Source organism: Eucyclogobius newberryi, unplaced genomic scaffold, assembly GCF_026437365.1.
Source record: "Eucyclogobius newberryi isolate DKJ021-1_F unplaced genomic scaffold, fEucNew1.0.hap1 SCAF_8, whole genome shotgun sequence".
NCBI lineage: Eukaryota > Metazoa > Chordata > Actinopteri > Gobiiformes > Gobiidae > Eucyclogobius > Eucyclogobius newberryi.
The window spans coordinates 17119224-17139525 of record NW_027316500.1 but is presented as its reverse complement, the minus strand read 5'-3'; the positions used below and the strand labels follow the sequence as shown (position 1 = coordinate 17139525).

Genomic DNA, 20302 nt, shown 5'->3' with positions numbered 1-20302 from the left:
GGTCCATCGCTGCCATCTACCACAACAGCCAGGGCCGAGACTTCAAGGTGGACCCGGGCACGCTGGCCTTCTCCGTCACACTCTTTACCATCTTTGCCTTCATCTCCGTGTCCGTGCTCATGTACAGGAGGCGGCCAGAGATCGGTGGAGAACTGGGAGGGCCCCGGACTGCCAAGATCCTGACCTGCATGCTCTTTTTCAGCCTGTGGCTCCTCTATATTCTGTTTTCTTCACTGGAGGCCTACTGCCACATCCAGGGCTTCTAAACAAGGAGTTCAATACAATACAAAGCAAAGGTGGGACTTAGGCGGCAGAAAATACATGCGTTGATGTGGAGAATGACGGCTGCGTCACTGATCTCGGAGTCCCTCCTTATCTTTTGTGGAATAATAGCCAGTTTCAGATTGTGTGTAAATCATAATAGGACAGAGGGGAAATCTTCACAGACCAGCATCATTGGAGCGCACAGAAAAAGCTCCAGAAGGAATAAACAGTTGTTGAAACCAACCAATCAGATCATTTTGTCATAAACAGTCGTACGCGTCTACCACACCAGTGCAGTAACTTTACTTTGCACTGTGAGACCATCCAAGACCACACCATACTGCTGAAGTTTGAAGTACCGGGCATATCACCACAACGTCCATTGGGAATAACTGTGCGTGTGTTGAGTTGCGACTGTGTGTTCATGTACCAGTGTGTTGTGGTGGAAGATGGTGAAGTACTGTGAAAAAAATCTTGTTATGCTGTTCTGTTTTTGTATGACGACTCTCCGACACAAGCCCCGCCCAGTCCATGAAAAAGGTGCTGAGTGAGGCTTTTGAGCGGAAAGTGCATTCAATGAAGTAAACGAGATGTAAATATTCTGAGCTGAATTGCATAGCAGCTCGCTCTGAATGTCTTTGGTTTATGCTGTGCACTCAAGAACAGGCCCTTATGGTTTGTTATATTCAGTAGATGTAAATGATTCAAGGTCAATCAAGAATAGGAGTTGTGTGCATTTACCTTTAAAATGGCCTGGCTCCACCAGGGAAAGCCGGCCAAGCTGCCGTCAAAAACTGTTTAAGTAACTCATAAATAGCCATCTTTTCTGCAATAGCTTTTCAAAAGTATGAGTACTGGCATCAGGTTCAGTTGTATATTATGCATTATAGCTGCTTTAAACATGAGTTCAGCTTCTTCTTGTATTTATGTCTTTAGCCACGCCCCAGGCTGGTCTGTGGACCAATCAAAAATATTCAAGGGCTTTGTAAAAAAAAATATATATATACATCTATATATAAATTTAAAAAATGATAAATCTATGTTATGATGTAAGGTCTAGGTCTTAAAAAAATGTCATGATTGGTAAATGCCTAAAAAGTCAATAGTAAATTAATTTAAACGAATTACAGAAATAAAATTGATGATTTTATTGTTAACAAACTTAAATGTTGTGAAAATGACAACAAAATTGAAAAGCATAATCCCAAAGAAATAAATGTTGTGTTAAATCAGGTTTGTTAAAAGAACACAATTATGGCCGAAATAAGCAATTCATTCTTCTAAACATTTCATCATGTTAAGATGTTTTTAGCATTTATTATTGAGATGTTTACACTTGAGACTGTTAACTCAATCCTGCTACTCTTGTGTAGCTTCAAAATTATGTAAAATTCTGTAGATAAACATTTGTAAAACAGCCTTTGCAGCTCAGAGAGGATTCCCGTCGTCCTCTTATGTTATATATATAAAAAGACATTCGGAATTGTTATCTGGCCCCTGCAACTACAAAACAAATTTAATTTGATTATGGAATCTTTCGGTAAGCCCTGAAATAAAGAAAAAAGGCAAATATATATTTATCGAAATTGGTTTAAACCTTGTAGAACTTAATAACCTTTTGCCCAACCAAATTACTGAATTGAATCAGTGACTTTGCATGTCACACATAACAAAGGCCTTTGAGTGGCAGTTTACCCCTGTTTTGCCAAAGGGAAACCTTTTTATCAGCTTTCCTGTCCTGCTTTCAAGTCTTTCTTAAAAGCTCAAATGTCTTCATATAGCATTCATAATAAAAATCTAAATTTGAGACTTTTCTATTCTATTTGTATGTCTCTTCACTGGCATGGAGCTAAGGTTTATACACTGTCAAAAGCTAGTTTGTGCAAAAATGGTTGTAATGAGAGTAAAACATATATTGGTAGACTTTAATTTGTGCCTGCCGAAATAATAAGTTGACATTTTGAGGAATGACAATTTCCTGTTATAAATGTGTGCATTACCTTAAGGCTAAGATTTTAATTAATAGTGTTAGGTCAATACTATGTCCCAATGTAAAAGCAGTAAGACGAGTCAAATAAGAAAAAACTCAGTTGTTTGATATCCACATCCTGGTTTGGACTCCTGAAATCTATAGTGAAGGGTAGTCTGTAAATATCAGAATTCTAAACAAAACATGAGTTTAATACTGTACATTTATAGGGAAATGAAGGCAAAGCTCTGCACTGGTCCTACTGCTTTGGATGTTTCAAGTATTTTTTTTTTTTTACACAAATGTACACAAAAAAATTAAATGTTGGCGTTGTTTATGCTGTGTTCAAATGCCTCCCCGGGCAGCGAACGCACCACCAAACAAACAGGACTATAACGAAAAAACAGGACGGACATTCGTTGGCGAGTGACATTTCACTTCACACGTTACACAACTGAAGGAAGAATTTCAAAGTGGAAGATTTAAAAAATACATGAAGATACAGCCATATGTTGATTCCTGGGTCAGTGAGACTCAAGCGGACTTCTCCTACCCAGCACGCGTATTGTTATGGTGTCTCTCTCTCTCTTTTACCCAATGTGTGTCTCGAGATTTCTACCTTGCTGCCAAAGTAACAAATCCGGCAGTTTTGTTTTGCCTGTAACTCCCCCCCTACTTCCTCCTTCTCACAATCCCCTTTGTCATGTTTTTCCATATTTTGGGAATGTCAATGTTCTACTTGTTGACACTGTGCATGAATGCTAACACGTCTGTATATAGTAATAGAGAATTGTATCCCCCATTCACCTGGTTGTTGACAAAAAAATGGTACGAATGTTGTACAGATTCAAGATTTTTCTGTTTTGAGTTCCATTTTTATGTAAGTAGTAGATTTAATTTAAAGAAGAGTTTTGAAGTAACTTGCACATTAATTATTTTTGTTTAAAAAGGCAATATCTGCTGTTATTGAATGAGAGCTGAGATCTTTAAGGAGATACGTATCTTAAGTAAAGTATATGGGATTTGCATGGGTTGTTTGTACAAAAAAGACACTGCTTGCTACTTCTAATACCGTGGCTGTATTCTCTGACAGAAAGAAGACCGTATGTATATCTAAAGGTTATTTTGTCATGAAATAATAATAATAATAATAAAACATAATGTGTATATAATGTACAGTGTTATAAGTGAGATGTGCTGTGGGGCCATCTAACCATAGAGAATTAATGACATATTTATTTAAATGAGTTCAGAGCACTCGTTACACTCAAGAATGACATATATTGCCTTTTTGGAGAAGTTGTAGTTCGGCTTAAACGCTTGTTTCTCTATCTTGGCCTTTCTCCTTTCCTTATCACCATGCCGTTCCCTCAAAATCAAAGTTGTTGTTGCTGATTCAAAAGGATAGTTGAGAGAAAGGAGTAAGAAATACTGACATACTGAAATACACATATTCTGGTTTGGCTAAGCTGACAGCAGTTGACAATTTAACGCAAATATTACGACCAACAGACACTCAAGTTAGGTGTCCAAAAGGAAAATTGATCGATTTTGGTCATGAGTGCAGCTTTACAATTGGGTCACAATGAAGAAATTAAGCTGAAAATAGCAAATAAACAGTTGGTGGCCTATAGGCAACAGGTTATGTCATGTGTGACTGCTCTCTGTTACAGGCAGGCATCTGTGTGGCTTTATATTGTTTATACTGCATGCACTTAAACAACAATCCTGTTAATGTGCAGGATATGTTCCACCAAAAGGCCCATAGTTGTCGCTATAAACTTCTGCCTGGTAAAAAGTGTGATTCGACCGATGTTTGTACACCCGTCTGCTTCTCCAAACCAGTTATGAAAACATTTTAGCAGTGCATTGCAGATATCTCAGCAAACATCTCTGCAAGTGCATCGTCTATCAGCATATCCAGCACATCTTTGCTAATTACATGTTCCCCCTTGCATTTCATTGTATTTTGTCTTATCGCTCCACCCTTTTCCTCTCTATGGTCCGTCATCTGGAGTGCGTGAGACTTTTGCAATTGACTCAGTAACAAAAATAATGTTGACAATTTGTTTTGTTGAAACTTTAGCGTGCCTGTGTTATAATTTGTTAATGCCACTAACTGTGACTGCTCTTCATGGTACATTCTGATAAAACAAAATAAAGTTTGGCATACCCTGTTTCAGAGCCGACTCCATGTTTTTCTGCAGTGTGTCATACCAGTAATGACAAGACTGGTGATCACGCAAATTGACAGCTTGATTGATTAAGTACAAGTAAATGGCAATTACAATCGGCGGCAGCATATTGTCTTCTTGCAGACGCCGTCCCGTGGCCAACAAACACACATTTTCCATTGTCACTGTGGATAATAGAAATGACATTTGTTTGAATGGCAGACATCTCATTAACTGACTGTCATGTAAGATGGAAGCCAGTGTTCCACTATGATTATTTCTCTGTCTCAGATTTTGAATAGAGTCTACAAAATAATCACAATTGCATTGTGAACCTTTCTTAATGCACTTGGACATTGTATAATTCAGTTATTGTTCAGAGAAGTCTTAATTTAAATGTGTTAGAATGTTGTGCTAGAGTTTCTAAACCACTATAGCTTTCAATGATGTAGCTAAAGAACACCACATGTCACTTGCACAGTGCGTTGTGGCATGTTACATAGTTCCATTATCCTTACTATTGAAGTAAGTTAGTGTGACGGCGCTCCACAGAGAATTTGATTAAATCTTTACAGCGCATGCGATCCCTGAATGCCACATTGTTTGCTTTTTCGCTGCCACGATGATGGATCATTCCATTCTCTGCCAGTGCCGCTAAAATGATGGATATGTTCTATAGCGATTCAAATCTTATTTGCGCTTTTGGGATTGCTGTTTCATGTTTTATAATCAGATGTGACCATGCATTCAGCCCGTGTGAGTCAGCATATCTGAGCCGAATGGTTGTGCGTACAGGTGTTTATTTACATGGGCCTTGGATATTAAGCTGTCATATCTCATTTGGAGACAGGCAGTAGATGATAATGGGCTTTCAGTAGGTGGTGATTTGGGAGCTAATGACAATGACTGAATGTAGAGGGTGTCAAACTGTAATTATTCACATCTATATCGAAAGGCTGCTGTGTCATGGCACGGAAAGAGCATGGATGGATGTGGGTCAAAAAAAAAAACACACACACAAAAACACATGGGACACAGTGTGTTATCACCACAATTACTATTGAGCAGTATGAAAGTATATCAGGCCAAGACCGTCTTGCTTCCACCTTCAGTGTTGCATCTTAAAATTGCTGAAGGGTCAGTCTAATCCACCTAAATATTAATACTTTGCTTACAACTGCCCTTTTTTATTAAAAATGTTTATGTGAGCAATTTGAGTCCAACTATTGAGTAAATAATCAACCAACAAAACCAAAAAGTAAGCTCCCAAGTGTGCACAGTATATAAGTCACACAAGATTTGCTATAGAAAACCAAAGGATGAGCATTTTCTAAAGTTGTTTCAGTCTGAAAGCACTGTCCACAATTAGAGGACAAATCTCAGTGATTTTCTTTCTAGACAGTTTTATTAGTAGTTGTTGTCATCTGTGGTTAAGGCGGCAGCACATATGCCTGGCTCCATGTGCACCATGACCGCAGTGTTGTGAGTTCAAATTCTGGCTCTGACAATTTACTGTATGTCCTCCCTTCTCTCATCCACATTTAATGCTCAGCTGTCTTGTCTAATAATGCCTATGGGATAAAAAACCCGTAAAAAAAAAAAAGAAAATGACAGAAGCCACAATTGTCTCATGAAGACCTCTATATGATCGCTAAATGGAGAACTTTTTCCAGGACTGTGTCACAGGGGCAGCAGTCAGGGATGCTCACGTTCTCTTTCCACACACAGTTGCTCCTGTTCCTAGGGGATCCCAACTAGGGCTGCAACAAGATAATTCATTAATTGCAACTAATTGATTAATACAATAGTCATCAACTAATTTAGTGTTTGAATAATTGTTAATCGTAATCGTAATAAATACATACAAAATTAAGTAAAGTAGAATTATTAAAATATAACACTGCATGAGATGTGTGATAAATCTCACGCAGCGTTAAAAGCATGAGAACTGGGGAAAGTAGGTCTTAAGACAAGACTTAAAAGAGTCCACTGTGGGGGCAGAGCGTTCCAGAGTTTGGGGCCGACCACAGAGAACACCATGTCCCCTCTGGTTTTAAGGCTTGTATTAGGCATCACGAGCTGGAGCTGGAAACTCTTTTCCGACTGTAAGTATACTCCACCAGGATGTCCTCAAGTGGCTTCACTTTAGCTTTATATTGATCTAATTTAATCAAAATCTCATATTCATGTGTCTTGTGGCATTGTGGGATTCTGAACAACTGATCAATTAATCAAAATAACAATTGCTAGACTAATCAACTATCAACATAACCTTTGCAGCCTTAATCCCAAGGCAGTTCCTGCTGTCCTCATGATCTTTTCTATTATATCATTTGCAACTATTATTATCATTGTTGTATGTTGCATCTTAATGCCAAAGTAAGTTCCTAGTTTGGCAATTCTGTTCGCTGTCAATGGAAATAAACCCCTTTCTGATTCTGATGTCTCCTACATGCCCTTCTAAGGGAGGCTCCCAGGAGACATCCGAGACAGATGCCTGAATCATCTCTCTTCGTGGTGGAGCAGCGGCACTCCTTGTGTGACTGAGGTCATCCCATTATAGGCCAAAGGGAGTACCCAGCCCCCTGCAGACAAAAATGAATACATAGTCATGGCCACAGGTGAGAGAAGGAACAAAGCTTGATGGAGAGATTTTCCTTTCGACTCCTTCTTCACCATAACTGTCCGATACAGAGACTGCATCACGATCCTCCTCTCTTTCCATACTTCCCTCCCTCATGAACAAGACAAGACTGAGATATTGGAACTCATACACTTGAGACCTGGACTAACAAGGAGAGGGAAAGTCAAACTGAACAATCATGTGCCGTTTCTCTGGTTGTCTTCATAAAGATGGGAAAATAGGAACTGGTCGGGCCAGCCAGGAGCAAATTACTGAGCATGTCCAATCTAACTATGAGTTAAAGGTGGGATGATAAGGAATAGGACCACAGATGTAATACTATAGCTAAATTGCTAAAATAGGTGGTTCCGACCCTTTACGATGACACAACATATCACAGCATTTCTTTTTCACTTTAACGTCTCCCTCCAAGGTAAAGGCCCAGGTAGAAAACCCCATTACAGAACTTGCACGTGAGGCTGATGTAAAAGCTCATAAGAGTGGGCTTGAGTTTATTTGGCTGTGTGGAGAAAATGGCAGTTGGCCCCGTAAGTGCTTTGTGCCCGAGTCTGTGAAACATGTGTGCAGTTTTGTGGAGTAGGTGTTTCACATGCATTAGACCCTCGGAAATGAAATGTCAGCCAAATACCAGCACGTGAACTCTGAACCTCATCTCTCTCTCTCTCTGTGCATTTATGTGCCGCGCCCGCTCTGCATCTTGTGTAATGTTCACGGTAAGGCTCAAATGGAGACAGCTCTGTAAACAGTGTAGTAGAGCTATTAGAATGACTTGTAGATCAATATAGAATATTAAATTAAAGTTACTTTTCTGATGGAAGGTCCGCCACCTACTTGTCTCCATGGAGATGCATTTCCTTTGATGTGATGGCCCTCGGTCTGGCATTTATTTCAATGTGTGTTTTTTATTGCTCTAAAAAAGCTTAAAAGACATACATTCTAACAGTGAGCGACATTGCCCCCGACTTGGCCTCTTACATAATGCACCTTTAATAATATCAAAAAATACAAGTAAATACTGCACATACAAAATCCTGATTTTAGCAATTTGTCATTTTTTGTCTTTTTTATGATTATATTGGCATTATATCTTTATCATTATCTTAATTAGTCAAAGGCCTGTTTTCAATTTTGAGACAGTTCAAAGGACACAAAATTGTTTCAAAAGAGAGCAAAGGAAATGGTATGCCTTTAAACCCCTTTTCATTCAGGCTGATTTTCCCTGAAAGCTTGACTTTGTGTCTTCTGTACTCTATAAGTGGAAACTATCTCTGCAGAGAGGAAAATTATATAGTATTTCTAAATACTATATAATGTAAATATTAGGAGTAAAGCTGCTGTTGGCAGGTCTGGATTGACAGTAGATTGAGTATTTGTTGAAAGCAAAGCTTCTTCAAAGCTGAAGCTACTTTCACTAAAAATTTGATTTAGGGACTTTTCAATAATTAGAGTTTAGTGAGGAGACGGGTTGAGTACAAACTGACCTTGATTCATCCCAGAATGGTGGATTTGAATGAAAATAAATAGGTTATAGCTTTCTTTTTATATTTTACCTTCGTAGGAGCTTGATAGTTATCTTTTAGAAGATGGTGGACAAAACTAAATAAATGCAGACAATGTCAACTGGCTCAGAACAGACCCGCTGGAATTGTATGGTGCACACACACACACACACACACACACGCATGCACGCACGCACACAGCAGAACGTGTGACCATGTGCAGTCTCATTCGCAGCCGCCCCACAAGTGTTACTCTGTGTCAAGGCAGTTCTCCTCAGAGGCTGTAGGCGTTTAGATGATGTCGAGTTACCGTGGCAATCCTGTCTTGTTTCCTTGGAGACATGTTCTACTACAACCAACTGTTTAATGCACCAATCAAGGCTCGGAGATGCACAGGAGTTATAGCAAAGAAATAGCAACCTTTTTAAGAATACTTTCCCAACTTATCAGCAAAGCAATTATTCAACCAGCACAAATGGCAGAAAAAAACGATGCATTAATGCCATATCCAAACTTATCACTGAATTCAAATCACAAATCACTCTGCCAGTCCCAAACCTGGACAAATAGAGAGGCTGCCAGGAAGAACCGTTGGCATGAAAGAAAAATGCCAGCTGGGTAATGGTTTGCAGTGGCAACTCTAATGTTGAAAAAATCACAGAAAGGCAGAATTGTTCTGCTAATGTTGGGCCATGTAGTTGTGTTTCTTGGTTCGAATAAAAAAGACAGTATCTGCAACTACAAAAGGTCAGAAACTGTGTGCACTCATGGTGGGCAAACATACCAGCAAAAAAGCTTTATGAAAGAACTAGTGGCCCAATCATAACGCTGCATGTATGTCATTTTATTAAATCACAGAGAGGCAAGTCTAAATTATTGTCATTAGCATTATAGTGGAAAAAAATCACACTGATCTGCTAACCAGTGGGAGACAAAGGGGGAAGAATAAAGAGTAAAAGAGTGATGGGAGTAATCAGACAGCATTAGTGTTGAACAGCACTGTAAAATGAGCTGTGAAGAGGGTGAATCATCAGAGGCCTGACACACACGTAAAGTACAGTGGACTAAAAGCACTTCAGACATGTTTCCGTTGACTCCGTCACTGCAGATTTGTACTCTTAACAAGATGGACAGAGCTGCACAAGCAATTTCTGACACCTTCATCACACAGAGGTTATGTATGAGTTTGAGATGTTGAGATGTCTCTGGCTGAAAAAAGCATCATCCAGAGAAAAAAATATAACTAATGAAACGGTGGTTACAAAAACAAACTTTGTAGACCCTGGTATAATGAAAGAAAATTATGAACAGACAAAAACAGATTGAAATATTTATTTTTCTTTGACATTCAACAGGACAGACATGAATGAACCAAATTATTAAACAAGTGTATGATTGAACAGGTCACTATCATTGTAAGAATTAAAAGATACCGGTAATTGTGAGAATTATAGAAGCAGATGTAATACAGTACATCAATTCAATCCATTCAGCAAAAAAGTATATCCAACAGAGTGCTTCATTATCTTGCTTTTGGTTCAATAATTGAACTTAATCATTCAGAAAGTTTAGTTTTATGAAGCTTTTCATGAACAGCAATGGCAAACTATTAGAGACAATGTGAAGGAAAGTGGTTTAAGGGCCTCACTATTGTTTGGTCCTGATATCAATAACAGTAAAATTGAAATTTTTCTTCTCACATTGATATTGTGACATCCCTTGGGTCAGGCATAAAAACCTGCTCATTTCAGGTAATTCACACATTGACCTTTCTGAATCAGAACAGACACATTCCACATGCCCCTGTCTCGAACACTTCCCATCACCCCTGCTCCGCTCTCTAATCTAATGTACACCTGCCGTACCTTCAAATCCACGCAAACACGCTTGACATTCACACAGCACTGCCAGCCACGCCGCATAAGAGCTCCTTCCTGTGCCGCTCGCTCGCCCACCTGCTGCACAGCGCACTAAAGGACACCGAAAAAAACGCCTGCTTTCAACCTTTTCCAGGCAGAAACACTCCAGCAAAGTGCCACAGCTCTGTACTTCAACGTGCTTCAAATTTCGCAGTTTCGTTACTTTAATTCTATTTCCAACCGTATAAACACGGAGATCGTTTTAGTTGGTCTGGCAGTGAATCGAAAAACAACTACAGACGGCCATTTCATATGAGTTTTACTTGTTTATTTGGCAATTTCATTGTCAAGTTACCATGGAGACAGTGTTTATTCAAGCATTTTTCATCGTTTGCAAAGCTGCGCTGCACAAATTAATATTGCATTAAATGTTTCAAAGCCATACTTATCAACTCTTTAAACCAAGATAAGACTTAATCCTATGACAGGAATATATTTACTTATTAAATTGTGTTCGGAAACCAACACAAACTTTCTACAAATGCATTCAAAAGCAATAAAATATTGAAAACACAAGCATCCAAATAATTATAGCGATAAACAAAGCAGAAATCTAGTATTAAGGTGAAACATTATTCTTCATTTGGCATCATGTAACAATTTAGTCCTTTGCACAATTTTTTTAACCAATAACAAATAATATAAATTCTATTCTAAATACATAATTATGGCTGATACCTTTTGCAGCATCTCAGTGCTTTGTCAGTTAAATACTTTGTCAATGAAAAGGCAGTAGTGCATGTTATTGCCTTGTCATTGACTGGATTGTGGTTGTGTCTCCACAATACTAAACTGCAGACTTTCATTTCCCAGAGCATCAGAATCAAGGTTTTGTGCTCTCTGTGTGGGGCCTAGATCTTCACCTTTGACCTCCTCGGCCCGTATTTCACTTCCTCCTGCCTCTGATCTGTCTGTAACATGTATTCTGTTTTGTTCTAAGCCAGTGCTGTCCGCAGTCTTGTTGGCTTTTTTATATTTAGTTGTAAGCGTGCTCAAATTGTCGCTTGCTTTGGTGAAATAAGTCTCCATTTTAGCCACTGGTCCCTGGTCGGAGAAGAAGTGATGCAGATAAGCTTGTGCGTAGTGATCGGATGAGATCAAATCAAGGTTAATGAACACTTTGGAAGCACCATCACTCATACCGGCCTCTAGTCTTCTACCTGTCAAATTTAAAACGGTCTAGTTACAAACAACTTTTAAGTGAGATGAATTACTTTGCACTTGCTTTTAAGATATTATCTGGCACCTGTCTGTGTCTGCAGCTCACACAGTGGTACAGTCACGCTCACTCCAGTCTCTCGGTCTATTACAGTCAGACCCGTCATGGCTCCTTCCTCCAGTACATCACTGGACTCTTCACCTAACGCTGAGAGACTGCCTCGACATTTCATCGCACTGACTGTACCAGCTTTAAACTTCCTAGAAGGAGAAATGACACAAATATGTATTAAAGGGGAGATGTGTAATGTGTTCACAAGTAGAAAAGGTTCATAAAACAGCTGACCATTGAAATTTGATCATTGATATGTTTTTCAAAATACCCCTAATCTAAAAAATAATTATCTGGGTATAAGTCCTTTAGGTACAGAAAATGAAAGTGCATGAGTCTTGCCAGCAGAGGGTACTGGAGAGACATACAGTGTTGAAAAACAGGTTTATCTTATATGACTTCTTTATCTATTCAGACAAATTAAATATTTATAAAAATAATGGTTTACCTGAAAATGAAAGAGAGATCTATATGTTTTGGAAATGTAAGCCTGTGATAAAGGAAATTGTAAACTATACTGGACCTGATATTTAAATTTGATTTGTGCGAGTCATTATATATTTATTTAAGTATTTACTTTGTGTCCATTTCGGGTACATTTTTCTTTTTAGTTTAAAATCAGGGCTGTGTCTCCCCTTGATTTTTATGTGTAAATTCTATTACTATGTACTATGCTTTATTTTATGTTTACTAATAAAAAACTGTTTTGATAATGCCTAACAAAGTCAAGACAAAGTTGAATCCATCCATGACCTGTACTAACTGTATGTTAATATGGCATCATACCTATAGACAGAAATAATCTGTTCCAGGTCCTCCCTGTACTGCGTCAGCGCACCCCTCGCAGCCAGGGGCTCCATCTGACCCTCAAGTCCAGCCAGATGCACCAACATTTGGGTGTGAAAGGCTGCTCCACTGGCCCACTGCCTAAAGGATCTGACAAAACAAAAGAGAGGCCTTTGTTATAGAGTGAAGAAATAAATCAATACAAATGCCAAGCTTTTTTGTTGTTGAAATAAGTAACATACAGTAGGTTTTCCTTACTTGGAGTCGCAGTCACCTCTGAGCAAACATGTTTTAAGTTGGGTGAGATTCAGACTGAGATGGGCCTCCAGTCTGGATGTGTCCTGCATCAATTTACTTTTATCATTCAGGTTAATCCTACAGCGCTTCAGGTACTCTTCCATCAACTCCTGCAGCTCACTAACTCTCTACAGCAAAGACACAAAATATTCTTATATAATCAGGTTCAATTCTCAGTGTTATTGCTATTATCTGAGCATTACCTGTCGAGCGGATGACCCAGAGGACTTCCCAGAGGGTGGTTTGGATGATGCATAAGCCATGTCTATAACCATAGTCACCACTGACCCGACCAAACCAGCCAGTCTGGGCTCATCTGTGAAGGCCGACAGCCGACCAATCAGATCCCTCAAATATGTAGGTGCTCTGCTTCCAATGTCTCTCTGCAACTGCAAAAGCAAGACATAGCTAGCTTTGTTACAGAAAACATGGTACCCAACAGAAAAATTCAATTAATTAGAAAAATTATAAAATAAACGATAAATGAGATGCTCAAATCGGAGAGTTCGCAATTGACTTTACTTTTACTAGATTCATGGAGAAGTAAAATCAATGTGCACAAAGCAGGTGTTTACAATTGTTTAAGAGGCAATTTAACAGTGTCCTAGTGTGTACAGAAAACACAAATCAATAGAGAAATTATACATCACCCTGTTTTCAGCAGGGGTGCCTCCAATTTGATTGCTCCCCCTTCATTATAATGATACAAAATATAATTTATCGGTATAATTCAAGTTTAAAATATCAAGTATTATATCTATATATATATATTATATCTGTCCAGATGTAGAGGTGTTTGCTGTAATTTTCTTACACTGGACAAAGATGCAACCAAAACGATTTTACATAACAATTAGCTGAATAAACTTGATCATACTTCACACACCTACCATGCATCACTTGTACATGTGAATGTCACACTGACACTCTTTAAAAGGTGCTATGTATTATAATCTATGTATTATATAAGTTGGTTCACCACATCTATGTTTACGGTGAGTATTTTTCAATGAATCTTGACTATAATTGCCAATATTACCCTAAAAGTCCACCAAATTATTGGAAATGTGGTTTGATATATTCAAAGATTTTGAGACCCCCCCATTCTGGCCACCCCTTGGACACCCCTGTCTCAAAATCCTGGCAACACCACTGGTTTTCAGGGCATCTGTAAAAATAAAAACACAACCTGTTGCATTTGCTCCTGGATGGAGGGTCCTGATTGTGAGCCTTCACTGTCATTTGCCAGGAGCAGAGGGTGGACAACTCTGAGGCTTGGAACAGCACCAGCATCCAACATGACATTGTACAGGAACGCACCAATCACATCCTGGGCCCGGGAGAACTCTTCTTCTGAGGAAAACAACTGCCCCATAATAGTCTTCTGCACTGCCAATGGTCAGGCCTCACACTGTGCAGCCGAGAAGAGAGAAAGGATGTTGGGGTTGAAATTACAAGGTAGAAATTAGTGATAGTTAAAAAATCACATAGATTATAAGAATAAGGAGGATTTTTAATTGAAACAACATAAACTTGCAATTGTTTATGTGACCAGGCCTTAAAAAAGGTGTTGTCATTACTATGTTATTAATTATTTACACTGATTTAGTCAACTGCGAAAAATGGGATCCTTCTTCTTTGTTATGGTCAACAATGTAGCCAGAAAGAGTGAAGAGTAAACACGATACACCAGTAAACACTGTCCATAGCCTGTAAACATGCATCAGCTGTCACTCACACACTAGAGATGACAGCTTATTTATAAGTCACAAAACTCCCTTATCTTATGGTGTTTGTTATTAGCACGGATCATAACAATCACATAATGGCAATACTTACAAACTATTCTGCCAAGTAGAATTTGGTACTGTTTTAATAGGTTTCTTAAAACTTACAAACTGAAACTGTGGAACTGTCAACTGGCCATTCACAAATCCATACTCGTGCTCTTCTTCCTCCTTTTCCGCAGCAACGAGACCAACCAAGACAGCACTGCTCCAGAATTTACCCAGCACTAAACCTACATCGCCCCCTAGCTGCAATGAATGGAAACTGCATTCTATGAGGCACAACAGCATCTAATTTGCTGGTGTTAAACTGTTTGCTTACCTCGATTGTTGACAACATCTCTTGGCCACAGTGTAAATGTCTGATAAATTAAATTAAACTAATCCTCATTGCACTGAGAGACCTTGATGAATGCCCAGTGGGACCTCACTAATAGCTTCATACTCTGTGTTAAAGATTGGAAACTAGGCCAAGGGCTTTAAGATTTTCCTTTCATTATATCTGGAGCGGTGGCGGTGATGCAGTGGTGATGATGGTGGTGGTGTTAATGTCTTTAACTTGAAGTTTTGCACTGAGGGATTTAGGATTTTATGTCCAGTGTGAAAGCTGCTCTTTGTTAAGCGGGACAAGGGCTTCTGCATCGCTCGGCCTCACACTGTGCAGAGAGCCCGTAGGGGAGAGAGGATATTGTGGACCGAGGTTGTTGTTGTTCACTGTATAAATTATAATTAAAGTGGAATATACTATCACACGCAAGTATTGTGTTCAATCACTATTGTTCTGGATTCAGAGTCTGTCAGGCAAACACATCCATAATCCTATACTGTTCATCATGAGAACTATTCAAAGGCATTATTTATTTTTGTTGTAGTGAATAGAAAACCTATGGCCAGACAAACATGAAATCTTGTAGTAGCCATCCACACACCTTCTCTCCCTGCTCCTTCACCTCCCACCCGCCCGTCATGTCTTTGCTCTAGTTGATTCTGATCACTTGTGTCAGTTTGCTCATGTGTTACACTCTCACTCTGCTGGAACACTTTATTTAACAGACTTTAAGTCTACAGCTCTTTTGCGACTAAATTGCACTGATAAGCATTGAATTGCAGATTGTAAAAAGAACAACAAGAATGAGTAATGTGAATATTAGCAATATGGAACAAACTGTCTATCCACAGGTTTCAAAGTGTTGCTATAGCAATTCAACACAAAATATTCAATATTTTGTAATTTATTTACAGTGCTTAAATATTTGCCTTAAAATTCTACAAACAATACCCCAAAAAGATGACTTGAAAGAAAGTCGAGAAAGTAGAATTCTTGAAAAAAATTAAAACTAATATTAAAAAGTGGTCCAGCGCCGTCTGGAGCAGGATGTCTCTGTGCACTGCTGCATTCATCTTTCTGTAGATCCTGGCTGGTCTCCCAGTTCCTGTGGCAGATAAACACCCCCACAGACTGATGCTGCCACCACCACACGTCACTGTAGAGATGGTACTGGCCAAGGGATTTTGTGTCTCGTGGTCTGAAAGTCCTTCAGGTGCCTTTTTGCAAACTCCAGGAGGCTGTCATGTGCCTTTTACTGAGGAGTGACTTCTCTCTGGCCACTCCACCACTCAGGCCTGATTGGTGTAGAGCTGCAGAGATGGTTCTTCTCTCTCCACAGAGAAACGCTGGGGATCTCTCAGAGCGACCATCGGGTTCTTGCTCACCTCTCTGACTAAGGCCCTTCTCAACCCTTTGCAAAGAATTCAAACAACCTTCTTTCAAGTTGACATTATGGGGTATTGTTTGTCAAATGTTGAGGCAAATAATTAAATTTAACCCTTCTTGGAATAAGGCTGTAACATAACAGAATGTGGGAAAAATGAAGCGCTGTGAATACTTCCCGGAGACACCCTAAGTCCTGTCATGAAGATCACTAATTCTGAGAGACAAAACAAATTGTATCTGATGAATTAATCAGTTAATTTCATTGTAGCCTACTAGACCCCATAAACACTCAAAACAAAATGTAAATATGAAATGCAACAGTGACCCCTACCGGCTAAAGGCGTCCTCTGCAGCACAAATATGTAAACAGCCAAATCCAACATGGCGCTGCACGTGAGCCACATCCAGTGCAGAAGCTTGTTACAGAAGTATAACTGAACTGAGCTTTGAGAAATGGCTGATTCAAGTAATGATGTTCCTGTGCGGTTTTTCTGTACCGCTGGAAACGGGATGGAGTCATTTCTGGTGGATGAGCTTAAACGAAAAGTAGCAGCACAAGATGTAAGAAAGCTACTACTATTCTCACTGGAACCCACTGTGTGCGTGGGATGATCATGAAACTGTTTCTGTTCTCAATTCATTTTATTCTAAACATTATTGTGCAACTGTTTGGATACATAAATTCTTAAATCTCCCTGTTTCGCTTTGGTGAATAATAATAATAATTTAAATAGGGTTTAGCGTAACACTTTACATACTTTGAAGACATAAAACTACAGTAGGTGGCAGTAAATATACATTTCCAGTTGGCTTGCAACCGCAATTAAAAGTCACACAACAACAAGTTATTGGTTTATTAATTTTCTTGATTAATACTAGTGTAAATGTATTTTTAAACCAGGAAAGAAAGTCGTTTTGTTTTTGTGTTTAGGTTATCCAATTGCAAGGTAAGGTGATTTTCAGTTCTCCTGCCACCATCAACAACATCATCAAGCTGAAATCTGCTGAGAGACTATTTCTGTTGCTGAATTATGACACCCCCTTAAAGCTGCCTACACACATCAACCAAGGTTCAAACCCCTTCATTTAACTTGAACTACTTTGCATTGTTTCACTGTGTATAACCTTTTGTGTTCTTATAGCAAAGGCATGCTCTCTGCTGCTTTCAAAACTGACTGGAGAGAAGAATGAATTGGAGAGGGTTGCAATGTTATGGATCCGCCTGCAGGGGGAGCTCAATCCTAGAGCCATTGACTCTGAAGTCCTACCAAGTGCAGTGGGTGTGAAGAGAAGAAAGGACAATAATGGACAGAGTTTAGTGCTTAGAGACAAGTGTCATGGAGAACCCTGTGAAAGCAAAAGAAAAATATTGGAGCATGGAAATCCAGATGGTATTTAAATTATATCATATAGCTTACTACTATGTCTGTAGTCTTCTCATTTGTGTTTGATCCATTTTATTCATTTGAAAAGAGACTGCCATGGATCAACAACCCAAGCTACAGTCGTCTATGGACCAAATCACTTTTAGAATCTGCTGCAAGTGTAGTGGGAGTGTGGCCCGATTCTTCAGCACACAGGTGAGTCAAACGCAAATACAAATTATGTAATTTTAAGTCTATTTATAAATGTAAACTATGCCGTAGGGCACTCATAACATAAATATAACTGTTGTTGTAGGATGTTAGTAAAGTCCTGGGAGCAGGTTTGACCACATTGCTAGGCTGGAGGGTTGACCTTAAAAATCCACACTTAGAGGTTTGTTTTACTACTACAATATATGTATTATTTTTGTACAATCTCACTTTTATATTTAATTCCATTCTGTTACAGATAAATGTCAATTTGACTGATGATTATTGTCTGCAGGGGATCCCACTGACAAAGTAACTGTTGACATAAATCATATTTTATGATGTGCATGTATTGTACATTTTGTAACTTATGTCTTGTGCTTTATTTTTCAGATTTCCTCTGGCCAACAGGGACTATGTTCAAAGCACTGGACTGAGGTCGACAGTTGCCTGGGCAATGGCCTCACTGGCTCAGATACAGGTGCTCAACAAGTATTTGTAATTTCACTTTTACAAGTTTTATGGTTGTTGTATGTATGTGAACACGTTTTTGTGTTAAAATCTTTCAGCCAGAATCCCTTGTGGTTGACCCCATGTGTGGAGTGGGAACCATCCTGATAGAAGCAGCAAAGGAACACAATGTACAGTACAAGGCATCTCCTTTACCTTCAGGGTGAAGTATTGTTGACTGTAATGTAAAATGCTCCTTCTTTTCAACAGGGTGCATATTTCTTGGGAATAGATATAAACGAAGAGCAGCTGGTCAAAGCCAATGGAAATGTTGCTTATGCACACCTAGAGGATAGGATACAAGTACTTAAAGCCTCATCTTTGGGTAAGCAGCATTATTTAATATACACAATAATGGAAATATCCATGAAGAGTTCCACAGTGTCATTGTTTTTTATGTCCATGCACAGTTCTGCCTTTACACAGTGCAAGTGTGGATGCTGTTGTTTGTGACTTGCCTTTTGGCCGGAAATTTGGCACTAAAATGGATGCAGCTATCAACTTACCTCTCATTCTTTCAGAGATGACAAGGTAGCTCCCTTTGAAATACACATGTTTAAGTCTTTCAATTAAGATTAAGCCCTTATTTTGTCTTTTGTATTAGAGTTCTTCGAGTTGGTGGCATTCTGGTTCTTCTATTGAGTCCTCAGTTATCATGCTTAATAAAAAGACTTTTCATACAAGAACACACAAACTCTGTTGAAGAAAAGGATTCACAAACTGAACAGCAGGACTGCCAATCTGATACAACAACTTTCACCAAACAAGGCCACAATGATGGATCGGCATCAACTCAAGACACTGAGCGTCTCCATGGACAGAGCAGGTCCAATCCTTCTTTCTCTCTGAGACATGAAAAAACTTTTAGGGTTAGTTTAGGTGCAATTGATGGACTCATACACAAATATGTTAAATCAAGCCCATGCTTGGAGTAATACTTCGATGATACCAGTGTGTTGATGACAATACATGCACAAGAAACCTCCATATGTACAATACTGCCATCTGCCACTGTTAGCCCTGCTTAGCCCAGATTTACTTTTGGAAGCTTAATACAGCATAAGCATTTATTTTATGCATATATAATCAGTTATGTTCATGTAGGAATAAAATAATGCAATGAATGATACATTACATTGTTTTTACATATTGAGTGAAGTGGTCATTATATGCGCTTCACAGATGCAAGGTTCTAATAAACACCAATAATCTGATATCAGATTATTAAAGTCATATATAAAGGTAATGCGAAAAGGGTAAACTAATGTGGCCAAGACCAATGTGAAAGAAAATGTATTGTACTTCAAAAGAAGTGTTTTTGATAATCAGATTTATTTTTCTCATGTAAACAAACACCAATAATCAGGTCCAATTATTGTGTTATCTGATCATTCTTGTTATCTGATTGTATTTTATTTTTCCCTGACCATGTAAATGTACACTTGATTATTATTATTATTATTATTATAGAATTTTCAGTATGTGTGATTTTTCTTGCATTTTCTATGATCAATTTACAATAATACAAACTCCATTCTATTAAGATAAGATAACCTTTATTTTTCCCACGACAAGGAAATTTTCAGTGTTGCAACACAGGTTAAGACAGATTAGGAACAGAAGTACTGTATAGCTGTAAATAACACTTATTTACAGCTGTTGTGTGGACAGAAATATTGCACCAGGGATGATTGCTCATGATTGACAGTATTGCACATGATTATGACAGTATTGGACATGATTATAAAAAGCTGAATGACACATGTTCAGGGCTAACAGTGTTTGTTGTAGAGGCTGACAGCAACAGGAAGGAAAAACATGCGACACCTCTCCTTCACACAGCGAGGGTGGATTTATTCTGTTAGGGGGGTTTTGTGACTTGGTGGCTATTATTT

At 38.7% G+C, this 20302-nt stretch overlaps 3 protein-coding genes across 6 annotated transcripts in view; 2 read left to right on the top strand and 1 right to left on the bottom strand.

Annotated features, from left to right (window-relative positions):
- slc8a1b (solute carrier family 8 member 1b) overlaps positions 1 to 478 on the top strand; it is a 106463-nt gene extending 105985 nt beyond the window's left edge. For both annotated transcript variants that reach the window (XM_072436320.1, XM_072436321.1), the window contains exon 10: positions 1 to 478. This exon is cut by the window's left edge and continues 7 nt beyond it. In XM_072436320.1, the coding sequence (XP_072292421.1) occupies positions 1 to 266 (266 nt within the window). In that variant the 3' untranslated portion in view covers positions 267 to 478.
- Positions 479 to 10712: 10234 nt separating this feature from the next.
- LOC140351578 (uncharacterized) lies at positions 10713 to 14222 on the bottom strand. Its single transcript, XM_072437453.1, has 6 exons — positions 14012 to 14222; positions 13026 to 13211; positions 12784 to 12950; positions 12526 to 12675; positions 11716 to 11888; positions 10713 to 11629 (listed from the first exon to the last, which is right to left on the bottom strand). Exons 1-6 carry the CDS (start codon positions 14195 to 14197, stop codon positions 11223 to 11225), a joined length of 1269 nt encoding a protein of 422 aa, XP_072293554.1. The 5' UTR covers positions 14198 to 14222; the 3' UTR covers positions 10713 to 11222.
- A 2481-nt stretch (positions 14223 to 16703) lies between these two features.
- On the top strand, positions 16704 to 19591 carry thumpd2 (THUMP domain containing 2). 3 transcript variants are annotated; one of them, XM_072437466.1, is made up of 11 exons: positions 16704 to 16884; positions 17255 to 17393; positions 17466 to 17714; positions 17797 to 17903; positions 18004 to 18081; positions 18193 to 18209; positions 18291 to 18378; positions 18467 to 18538; positions 18618 to 18732; positions 18818 to 18938; positions 19012 to 19591. In XM_072437466.1, the coding sequence occupies exons 1-11, from the start codon at positions 16777 to 16779 to the stop codon at positions 19340 to 19342; spliced, it is 1425 nt and encodes a 474-aa protein (XP_072293567.1). In that variant the 5' UTR covers positions 16704 to 16776; the 3' UTR covers positions 19343 to 19591. The 3 variants fall into 3 exon arrangements, with proteins under 3 accessions (XP_072293567.1, XP_072293566.1, XP_072293568.1); XM_072437465.1 differs by having other exon boundaries at positions 18157 to 18209; positions 19012 to 19590; XM_072437467.1 differs by lacking the exon at positions 18004 to 18081 and having other exon boundaries at positions 19012 to 19590.
- The last annotated feature ends 711 nt before the right edge of the window (positions 19592 to 20302 follow it).